General features: G+C 47.1%; 1 protein-coding gene across 3 annotated transcripts in view; it reads right to left on the bottom strand.

The window, feature by feature from the left end:
- MORC2 (MORC family CW-type zinc finger 2) overlaps positions 1–12,468 on the bottom strand; it is a 204,927-nt gene that overhangs the window by 155,188 nt on the left and 37,271 nt on the right. For all 3 annotated transcript variants that reach the window (XM_082266820.1, XM_082266818.1, XM_082266819.1), the window contains exon 3: positions 3,188–3,222. In XM_082266820.1, coding sequence (XP_082122946.1) covers positions 3,188–3,222 — 35 coding nt within the window. The remainder of the gene's footprint in view (positions 1–3,187; positions 3,223–12,468) is intronic.

Below are 12,468 nucleotides of genomic sequence, written 5' to 3'. Positions count from 1 at the left end.
AGAAAAGGGGAATTAGGTCACAACACATTATATTCTGATTGGCCAACCACAAAGTCGTCTGTCATAGAAGTCACGCAAAATAATTCACAAGTCGCGCTGAAGTCGCGGTAAAGTCGCAGTAAAATCGCGGTAAAAAGTCGTTCCGACATGGGGCAACTTATGGTCGCGGCAGTGTGAACCGGCTCTAAAAGCAAAAATGCTATTAAAATAAATCAACTAGTATTTATTAAACAATATGGAAAGATCAACAGAACGTGCTCCAACTCCCCTCATCCACTTCCCCTCGGTGTATCACCAGTATTAAAACAAACAGCTCCATAGTGTATGTACTTAAAAAAAAAATATCTGATAAGGGTCTGCATTTCAAAATAAAAAAGAAAACCTAATTCAGGGAGGCAAGTGGAAGGCATGTTGCTACTCACCATCCTGAAACTATATCCAATTTTTTTTTTTATTGAAATAAAAGTATCTATGATGCTGAAAGCATGAGAGGCAAGTACAAAGGGAATTAACACAAAAAGATTAACTCCGAATTCCTGTTCTATGTATCCACCTGTATGCCAAGCACTGCGGACTCTGTATAGCTAGAAATCGAAAGTACAGAAAAGTCATGTCTTACCTTAGTTATGTCATTGGACCAGATATAGGGTGGGGCATACCCCTTAATGGGTCATCAGTGTCTGTGGACCATAAAGATGGACCGCAACCCTGTGGTTAATTACACTTGTTGCAACAACATGCCAGGGTGAGCACCCAATACAGATCCAGTACCTAAAGCAAACATTACAGGCTGACCCCCAAACACAGTGGGTTCAAGGTATGGCACTTAGAAAATGGAGGAGTTAAATCTGCGGATGCGCAGGATAAGGGAGGTAAAAGGGCTAATACATAGTCACTACAGAGACTGGATGGAATAGATATATACAGGAGAGAAGAGTATATATATATATATTATATACATATATATAAAAATCACACAATCAATTGAATACAATGAATATCTGCTACTGTTTGTGAACTACTAGTGACTGAATAATTTATACGTTTCTCCTTCCTACCTGTCATCAGTTGAAAGACTACGGAGAGCTTTCCAATGCAAACACTAGTGCTTTTATATTCCTGAATGCCGTCATTGGTCATCACAGCTATTACAAGGTACAACGCTACACAGGTTGGCTCCGTACAATGTGCAATATCCAAAATTTAAAACTTCAAAGTCCCACTCCACAAAAAATATTAAAGCGGACCTTCACCCTCCCATGGCACTCTCCTCCTCTCCATAGTGCTGATATTGGGTTAGATTTATATTATATTATATTTGTTTACTTACTTTTATTTTGTTTTTTTCCTACTTGAAAGACGGCAGTCTGCACACACAGCATTTGTGTGTAGATATAAATATATCATATAGAAATAAAATGACTGATAGACCGATGAAAATAGAAAAAATACCGTATATACTCGAGTATAATCCGACCCGAATATAAGCTGAGGCCCCTAATTTTACCACAATAAAATGGGAAAAATGATTGACTCGAGTATAAGCCTAGGGTGGGAAATGCAGCAGCTACTGGACCCAAATGGACCACCACGAGACCCAAAAGAGGGGCTGCGGGCACGGTACAGGAGAATGCAGGGCTGCGGGCATGGTACAGGAGAATGCAGGGCTGCGGGCATGGTACAGGAGAATGCAGGGCTGCGGACATGGTACAGGAGAATGCAGGGCTGCGGACATGGTACAGGAGAATGCAGGGCTGCGGACATGGTACAGGAGAATGCAGGGCTGCGGACATGGTACAGGAAAATGCAGGGCTGCGGACATGGTACAAGAGAAAAAAAGGAGAGAAAAGCGCTCTAAGCGCAGACAATATTTATTCTTAGATAAGGCATAAAATGTAGCAACTCACTAGAAGCCACATTACACAGGCAGTGTAAATTCAAAGATTGTAGGTTTTTTCTCTGGAGGGTGCCGTCTATCCATACATGAAGCAGTCCATGGCTCAGCGGTCCACCACTGCTTCATGTATGGATAGAGTTGCTACGTTTTATGCCTTATCTAAGAATAAATATTGTCTGCACTTAGAGCGCTTTTCTCTCCTTTTTTTCGTTTTTACTTCAGATTTCCTCTTTTCTGTGGAGAGCAGCTCAGTGCCATTGGACTTTTCACATCTAAGACTATACATCAATGAACTTTGTGGTATTTCATTTTATATTTTAGTATTGTCCATTAGTTCTTGTGACATTTCCCATCCCCCATTCCCCTCTCCCTAATTTAATTGTCTCCCTTTTACCCTTCATATGCTGGCAGTTTTAGCGCTCTTAAATAGTCTTTTTTTTTTTATAGTACAGGAGAATGCAGGGCTGTGGACATGGTACAGGAGAATGCAGGGCTGTGGGCATGGTGTGGGCATGGTACAGGAGAATGCAGGGCTGTGGGCATGGTACAGGAGAATGCAGGGCTGTGGGCATGGTAATGGTACAGGAGAATGCAGGGCTGCGGGCATGGTACAGGGGAATGCAGGGCTGTGGGCATGGTAATGGTACAGGAGAATGCAGGGCTGCGGGCATGTTAATGGTACAGGAGAATTCAGGGCTGCGGGCATGGTAATGGTACAGGAGAATGCAGGATTGCCGGCATGGTAATGGTACAGGAGAATGCAGAGCTGAGGGCATATTACAGGAGATGCAGTGCTGCGGGCATGGTACAGGTGTACCATGCCCGCAGCACTGCATCTCTTGTAGTATGCCCGCAGCCCGCATAATGGCAGGTAGTGCGGCTGTGGAGTAGTCTCACTTACCTGTTCCTGAAGCGCCTTAAATTTAAAAATGGTGCTGCCCGGCGGCAACACGTCATTGTTCATGTGCCGCCGCTGCTCGGGAAAGTGCGTATACGTTCGGCTATTCCCGGGAATAGCCGAGCGTGTAAGGCCTTTCCCGAGCGGCAGGGGCGCATGCGCGGTGACATGTTGGCGCCGAGCAGCGCCATTTTTAAATCTAAGGAGCCTCAGGAGCACGTCGGGCTGGCCGGGGACATTTTTTTTTTTTTATGACTCAAGTATAAGCCGTGGGGGGACGTTTTCAGCACAAAAAAATGTGCTCAAAAACTCGGCTTATACTCGAGTATATACGGTAACAAAAGAAGAAGAAAGAAAATAAAAGAAGAAAACAGTGCTAGCTCATTTAATACCTGTGTAAATATCAATTCTTGTAGCATCAGCATCTCTGAAAAAGAAAAAAGAAATACATGGAAATGATAAAACTGGTTATTATGAAAAGTATTAATATTTTCTGGGAGGAAAAAATTATATATACACATTTCTTTTTTATTTTTAGGCAGTACTGCAGCAAGCTAAATCCAAGCACTTGATGAACAGGAGCTGCACAGAGGGACGGAAGAATGTTGTTCAGTTGCAGGCACAGCCCCCCTAAATTTATTTCCTTACAATCCAGGGTGCTCCCACAATTGTAATGCTAATGCCAAGACGTTGATCTATTAGGACCCCATATCCTTTTTTTATCAATAATTCTCTAAGGCAGGGGTGGCGAACAAGTTCGACAAAAGGAGCCAAAATTTTAAACTGTGAGAGTCAGTGACCTGCCAAAACAGACAAACACACATAAATGTCCCCCATCAGAGACCCCCACACACATAAATGTCCCCCATCAGAGACCCCCACACACATAAATGTCCCCCATCAGAGACCCCTGCACAATAATGTCCTTATCAGAGACCCCCACCACACATAAATGTCCCCCATCAGAGACCCCCACACACATAAATGTCCCCCATCAGAGACCCCTGCACAATAATGTCCTTATCAGAGACCCCCACACACATAAATGTCCCCCATCAGAGACCCCCACACACATAAATGTCCAGCATCAGAGACCCCCACACACATAAATGTCCCCCATCAGAGACCCCTGCACAATAATGTCCTTATCAGAGACCCCCACACACATAAATGTCCCCCATCAGAGACCCCCACACACATAAATGTCCCCCATCAGAGACCCCCCCTCCTCACCTGCTGCTGTTGATATGCGCAGGGGAAGATGTCAGCGGGCGGCTGTCTCGGCTGAGATAAGCTCTCGTCAGTCACTCAGACACGTGACAGGCAGCTGAGGCGGGAGGGAGACACACGGGTCCCCACGCTCTCTGGCCCGTGCAGTGTTGGGAGATGGGAGACGTGATGTCGCAGCCTGGGGGCGGGACTACGCGCTTGGAGATCTCTCCTCAGAGGTCCCGCAGCATCCAAACTTGGCAAAGACTACTAGAGCCACAGTATACCAAATAATAATGATAACCAAAGAGCCGCATTCAGTTTGGCCGGGAGCCGCATGCGGCTCGAGAGCCGCGTGTTCGCCACCCCTGCTCTAAGTAGAGATCCTTACGTGTATTTTTGTCTCCAAATGCATAACTTTACATTTCTCAATATTAAACCATCTGCCATGTAGCTGTCTAACACCCTATTTTACCAAGGTATGTAATGTTGCCATGTTCTTGTGCCAAATGTATTATTTCCATGAATAATTTGGCATCATCAGCAAACACTGAAATTGAGATCTTAATTCCAACCTCCATATCATTAATAAATTAAATAGCACTGTCCCCAAGACAGAGCCCTGGGGCACAACACTGACAACTTTAGACTATTTAGAGCATGGGGTCTCAAACTGGTGGCCCTCCAGCTCTTGCGGAATTACAAGTCCCATCATGTCTGTGATTTATGCTTTCTACCGATTCATGTAACCCGTTTACTATCCATGTACAAAAATTTCCTCAATATACCTTATTTTATAGATTAACCACTACCAGCCCGCAATATAGCAAAATGCGGCCGGGAAGTGGATGCTCTATCCTGACTGGCCGTCATATGACGTCCAGCAGGATAGACCGCTCTGCGCCCCCGGGGGGGCGCACAGAGTGGCAATCAGTGGTGTGGTGTGTCACTGACTCACTGCATCACCGATCCCGGTAAAGAGAATAATGACGTAGGCTCTTTACCTTGTGACCAGCTGTGTCCAATCACTGCTGGTCACATAGTAAATAGGAAGTTCCAATGATCGGCTTTCCTCAGTTCGTGCCTGACAGGCACGAGTAGAGGAGAGCCGATCGGCGGCTCTCCTGACAGGGGGGGGTCTGTGCTGATAATCATAGCATTGAATACCAGGGCAGACCCTTGGGTGATGCCACTAGAGCCACCAGGGATTGCCCACCCATGGCCACAGGGATGCATGGATACCAAAATACTCCTTATAACACCAGCTTCTCAGCAACTTCCCAAGCTCACATTGTCTCTATGGCGTGGCTCATGGCACGTGTTTCTGAAAATACTACCCAGGCAGTCCTTTTTTGTTTTTAACTTGGTACCCAAGTCCCTGAGTCTTTTTTTAGGATGCTCCATCTTCTAATATTGTAATTGGTACCAATGTGTATTGTAACTTTACCCTCATAGAAATTGGGTGATATTACAAATAGCTGTGATATCAGCGCACATCTATAAAATATAGGAGTGAGCTTCACTATTATTTAGTAGACAAATGTCCCCAAATTAGAATTCGAAGGAATGAGCAGTTCTGTAGGCCAGAAATGACAACTAGATGTCAATTGTAGGGCTGGGCGATTTTGCCTAAAAAACAAATCTTCGATTTTTAAAGAAAAATTCGAGTTTCGATTCGATTTTTGATTTTTTTTTCAATGCACTTAAATGACTGCAGACATCAGATATAGTGTCAAAAGTGCAACTTTATTGCTATGATTGTCCTCAAGAGTTAAAATGCGTAGAATAGAATAAATTCAAATTAAATAGATTAAAAAAAAAAAAAAATAGAATAAAATAGAAAGAAAATAACGATCTTCCGAACGTTTTATTAGCAGAAAGTAAAAAAAAATATTTTTTTTTCAAAATTGTTGGTCTTCTTTCTTGTTTACAGCGCAAAAAATAATGGCACATGACTGCGCAATTGCAAGTTAAAGTAATGCAGAGCTGTATTTTAAAAAAAAAAATGGCCTGGTCATGAAGGGGAGGAGGGGGGGGGGGGTAAATCTTCTGGATGTGAAGTGGGTAATAATATTTGTGGTGCAGTGCCATACATGAAGCAGGACTGATGATAGAATCCAGCAGCCTGGAGTGTCAGGTCACATGGAGCAGGGATAACCCGGCATGCCTTAGGGGCAGCAATGGGCTCCTGACCCCACATGCACCATGTGCCCGCCTGCTTCACAGTGAGCTCAGGCCACAATGGGCCAGCCTCCTCCAATCTACACCTCTCCAGCGCTTGCTCTCATTACCATACCCCCCACCGGTTGACATAAAGTCATCCGAGCCATTGTAAACATAGACCCGTCTACAGAGGTCTTCGGCAGACTACAACTCCCAGAAGCCCCGACGGCCAACCTCTACAAAATGCCAAACCCAGCCTCATGCATATGCAAATGCACAGAGCATTCGCCAGCCAATGGCGCGGCGCGCTGTCACGTGGCGCGCGGGCAAGCGCCGCTCATGAATATGCAAAGACGTTGGGCCAAAGGCGGCGCAGCGCGGTCACATGGTGCGCTCGGTGAGGTGAGGGAAGAAAAGTTATCTATCAGTGAACACGGTAAAGACTCAGAGCTCAAGTGAGCAGTTGAAGGGGCGGCTAGTGTGTGTGTACTGTCTATGGTTACGCGGGGGGGGAGGGGGTGGGGGGGGGAGATCTGGCTCATATCACGCTATAGAAAAAACTATAGTGGCAAAAAACTCAAGTTTGAAAAAAAAAAATAAAACACTAAAAAAGTCGATTTAATCGATTTTTTGCCCAGCCCTATGTCAATGACATGCTCAGATCCTTGTAGCTATAGATATGGATAGAAGAATTGTTACCTCACTAAGTCCCAAAGTAAAGCTTTAGCAATTTTGAATATGAAGCCAAAAGGGGAAAAAAGTCTAAATGCACAGAAAACACTAATGTCTATCAACATTTGACCTTAAGTTTTTGTCTAATTAAAAACTAAAATATTAGTTGCAGAGAGATAAAAATAATCCCCTCTAATAATAAACATTTTGGGCTAAATGCACAATTTAAAAAAAAAAAAAAAAAAAAAAAAAAAAAAAAAAGGTACGAGTCAGTAGTGCAGAATTCATGAAAGATCCACAAAACAGTTGTATGGAGCCTGCTCAAGACATCAAGGCCATGATTGGACTTGATGCAACTGCAAGGATATGCTGTTGTTGGAAAGTCTACCCTCGACCCATATTTAGATCACAGAAAGGTTTGAACCACGTTTCATAGACTTTATGGGCACAACTTCAACAGGTAGATAAAAGAATTGGATTTTTGTCTTACCGTAAAATCCTCTCTCTGATGTTCATTGACAGACACGACTCCAGAATCTTCTTGACCAGAGGGTTTTGCTGCTCCCTACAGGAGGAGGACACTAGGCATGAAAAAGCTTTACCACGCCTATGGGGCAGTCCCAGGTGATATAGTCCCACTTCCTGCTATAGGCACTCAGATTTGTTGCACGCAGCGTCAGAAGCAATATAACCCAACTAAATAGAGGGGTGGGTGCTGTGTCCGTCAATGAACATCAGAGAAAAGGGTTTTACGGTAAAACAAAAATCCAATTTTCTCTTTCGTTTATTGACGACACAGCTCCAGAATCTTCTTGACCATTGGGACGTCCCAAAGCAGAGTCAAACATGAGGGGTGGGAAAAAACACAGCAGAAAAAAATTCCCAAAGGCTAAATCTAGCCAAGCAGGTAACATCAAGCTCAACCAGGAACTGGAGCTTCACTTGAAAAACATACACCCTCAAAGAGGAGTAGTCCTCTCAAACAGCAGCCAGCCAAACCTTGCGGCCAAATCAGCATCTGCAGATGCCAGCACATCCACTTTGTAAAAAAAGTTGTGAAAGTGTGCACAGACAATGTAGCCACCTTGCAAACTTGCATCACTGACGCCAGATGGCGGAAGGCCCAGGAGGCACTAAGCGCCCATGTAAAAAGGGCCTTAGCAGGCAAAGGAGAATCTGACCCTTGATTGAATAGGCCTGCACCACCGTCTGATCCATCTGGGAATGGTCGTGGCAGATGCGGCAAAAACCTTTGTGAGGTCCATCTGTAAGGACAAATAGCGAGTGATTTGCTAATAAACTCGGTTACTGCCAGGTACACCCTTAACGCCCGAACCACATCCAGAGAATGCAAGGCAATCTCCTTAGGATGACTAAGCTTAGGACACAGGGAAGGCAACACCAGGTCAACCCCCAGAGGGGATCAGGAGTGACGGGAGGAAGAAATACCAATAAGAGAATTATCATATGCTTAAGAATTCCCAGCATTTGGTAAGAGGCCCATTCACCCTTTTGATAGGTGTGGGAAGATGGTATATATTTCTCCTATCACAAGGGGTCTATTCTCTGGAGGTGGCTGCCTTTTTGCCCTTACTATTTAAATCTGCTGGTAAGAAGCTAACTTGCTAGGTGGTGGGATATAGAATTGTCACGTCAACACGGGAGCACTGCTTTAATTTCACCCAGCAAAAAGATTTTTCATGTTTATTTTTCATTCAAGGCTGTGGACTTTGAACTGGAAATTTGTTTGGACATTTTTTGATTCACCCTCATCGGGGGGAATTTGCACAATATATTGTGTGGAACACATATTTATGAACTTATTTTTCACTTTGGTGGATTATTTGATATACAATTTAGTATATTGTCATCTTATTTTATCACTAAGTTATTCACTTGAGAATGACACTTTAGAAATTAGTGCACCAGACTTACTTTCACGAACACCAGGTCTTCATTAAGATGGAAACCAGAAACAACCTTAGGAAGTAACGATTGACAAGGACGAAGCACCACTCTCTCTCTGTGAACCACCAAGTAAGGTGAACGACAAGACAAAGCTGCCAGGTCCAGCACCCTATGTGCAGAAGTAATAGCCACCAAGAGGGCTACATTCTGGGACGCAAGCAGAGGAATCTCGCAAATATTCTCAAACGGTGGTTACTAAAGAACCGACAGCACCAAGTTAAGATCCCACAAGGGCAACAGGGACTGCACTGGGGGAGCCAAGTGGCGGACACCCTGAACAAAAAAGTGTAACCCAATGAATGCGTAGCCAAAAAACACCAAGGCCGAACCTGGCCCTTGATGGTACCCAAGGCCAGACGCTGCACAACACCTCGTTGGAGGAAAGCCACACTCCGAGTCACTGAAAAGGAGCGGGGGTGAACCCCAAGAGATTCACACCCGCAAAATACGCTCTTCAAACGCGCTGGCAAATCTTCCTAGAAGTAGATTTACTAGCTTGCAGCAGTGCGGGATGCACAGATTCAGACAACCCTCTATCCTCCAGCACCTGGCTTCTCACATCCAAGCTGTTAAAGCTAGCGACTATAAGGCAAGATGGAAGATTGGCCCTTGAGCCAACAGATTTCCTCTAAGAGGAAGTCTCCAAGGAGCATCAACGACCAACCATATAAGATCTGCAAACCAAGACCGAGGAGGCCAGTCTGGAGCCACTAGGATGGCCGTAATCCCTTCTACCTCGAGCCTACACAGGAGTCTTGGCAAAGGTTATAGAAGAGGAAAGACGTACATCAGACGATACTGGTCCCGAAGGAGCTACCAGTGCGTCTGTGGCGTCGGCCAGAGGATCCCAAGACCGAGCCACAAACCCAAGCACATTCCTGTTGAGACGAAAGGCTAACCAGGACCACCTCGGGAGTTCCCCACCAGTGACATAACCGATGAAACACCTCTGGAGGAAATGCCCAGTATATTGATCGGTAGTCTGGATTTATTCAGCGTCCAGACCCCCCCAGCACAATTTGTGCCAAAAAACGGCACCCCACTCGGACAGGCTGGCATCCGTGGTGACCACCGTCCAGTACAGGGGAATCAAAGATTTACCCTGTCGAAGCGCCAGAGAGCGAAACCACCAAAATTTAAGGACCCTCGCGTACTCAGGCTCAACAGGATCAGATTGTGTAGAAACTGTGGATTCTTGCCCCATGGCAAGAATCTCTCTTTGCAGAGGTCTCGTGTGGACCGATTTTGGAACTCCTCCCATGGGAGGAACACCCTGCTTGGAGGCTGAGTCCAGAACAGACCCAGATAGTCCAACTAGGTGGATGGAACCAGAGCCAATACCTGGAAATTTAAATATCCAACCGAACTCCTGCAGAGTCAACACAGCAATGTTCCAGTTGTCCTTCAAAGCAGTCGGAGACTCTGCTCGCAGAAGAAGATCATCCAGGTACTCCAGTACCACAATGCCCCGCTGGCGCAACAAAGCCAGCACTGGGGCCAACACTTGCAAAAACCAGAGGGGTCGTGGTGAGACCTCTTGATAATGCTCCTTGCCCACGGCAAGCGGAGGAAGCATGGATGACCAACATATATCTGAATATGATGGTAAGCATCCTTAAAATCAATAGAGGCCAGAAGATCCCCCTGATGTAGGGATGCCACTACCGTACGAATGGACTCAATTCGAAGCATCTGTACCCGCACAAAGCGGTTCAGTGCTTGAGGTCCAAGATGGGACGTACCTTGCATTCCTTCCTGGGACCTGCAAACATGGTTGAATAAAACCCATGAAACAAAGTTCTGAATCAGAGATCGGAACAATCACCACTTGTAGCAGCAAGTCTTGCACAGCCCAGGCAGGCGGTCTGGGGATAAACGCAGGTTAGAAGGAATAAACCCCTCTGGAGGGGAAGACCAAAAACTCGATCTTGTAGCCAGGCTGAATCAGCTCGTGTACCCACTTGTCTTGTCTTGGCGCTTTTGAGGATCTGCAAGCCCCAAGAGGACCGATACCTCTTGACGCAGCAGCAGCTCCATCCCCCATGTTTAACCAGCTCACATCCGCGCTACAGCCTATATACGGCTGCAGCGCGGACTTGAATTTTCGGGAGGCCGTTTTTAAACGGCCTCCCATAAACATGCCCTCCGCGCGCTCCCGCGAGCGCGCATCGGGCAGAAGCTGTGTTGGCCGTGTCCCTTGGACACAGCCAATCACAGATCGAGACGAATGGCCAATCACAGCGGCCATTCGTCACGATCGAGGCATCCAATGAGAGATGATCTCATATGTAAACATATGAGATCATCTGTCATTGCCTCGGTAGTAACAGACTCCCCGCGCGCTCCCGCGAGCGCGCACCGGGGATAATCTGTGTTGGCCGTGTCCCTTGGACACAGCCAATCACAGATCGTGACGAATGGCCAATCACAGCGGCCATTCGTCACGATCGAGGCATCCAATAAGAGATGATCTCAAATGTAAACATTTGAGATCATCACTCATTGCCAGCTCTCCCTCCTCACACACAGACTGCAGTGTGAGGAGAGGAGAGACCGTAAGTGTAAAAAAAAGTGCCCACCAGTGATCACCAGTGCCCACCAGTGTGCCATCAGTGTGCCAAGTGATCAGTGTGCCCAGTGCTCATCAGTGCCCACCAGTGTGCCCACCAGTGCCCGCCCAGTGCTCATCAGTGCCGCCCAGTGCTCATCAGTGCCGCCCAGTGCTCATCAGTGCCGCCCAGTGCTCATCAGTGTGCCCATCAGTGCCCGCCCAGTGCTCATCTGTGCCGCCCAGTGCTCATCAGTGCCGCCCAGTGCTCATCAGTGCCGCCCAGTGCTCATCAGTGCCGCCCAGTGCTCATCAGTGCCGCCCAGTGCCCACCAGTGCCCGCCCAATGCTCATCAGTGCCGCCCAGTGCTCATCAGTGCCGCCCAGTGCTCATCAGTGCCGCCCAGTGCTCATCAGTGCCGCCCAGTGCTCATCAGTGTGTCCATCAGTGCCCGCCCAGTGCTCATCAGTGCCGCCCAGTGCTCATCAGTGCCGCCCAGTGCTCAGTGTGCCCACAGCGCTCATCAGCGTGCTCATCAGTGCTCATAAGTGTGCTCATCAGTGTGCCCACAGAGCCCATCACAGTGCCCATCAGTGAGCCAGTTTAACCGTGCCCATCAGTCTCACCGTGCCCATCAGTGTCACCGTGCCCATCAGTGTCACCAACGATGGCAAAAAAAATTTTCTCAGCCGAGGAGGCCTTCAATATCATCAGTGAGGACATGGACAGGGAGCTTTCTGCTTCGGAATCTTCGGAGTCAGAGTCTGACTCCGAAGTAAATTACGAGCCGGTCATTATCAGCGGGACGCAGACCGACTCCGACGAGGAGGAATACTGCCCGCCTGCCAAACGAAGGCGTTCTGGTGAGGAGGAGGCAGTGCCATCCACCAGCTCCGCAGTGCCATCCACCAGCTCCGCAGTGCCATCCACCAGCTCCGCAGTGCCATCCACCAGCTCCGCAGTGCCTCGGCAAGAAAGGCCAAGCTCAAGTGGGGTGTCACCTTGCCCCCAAAGGGTTAGGACCAACGCCAGCCTTCCCTATGCCCTTCTGAACCCCCTGTGGCTTCCTCCCAACTCAGGAGAAGCCATCATCCCCCCTTTCACTGCCCAGC

This window comes from Pelophylax lessonae (genome assembly GCF_965119305.1).
Source record: "Pelophylax lessonae genome assembly, chromosome: 1".
NCBI lineage: Eukaryota > Metazoa > Chordata > Amphibia > Anura > Ranidae > Pelophylax > Pelophylax lessonae.
This window is presented reverse-complemented; position numbering and strand designations above follow the sequence as displayed.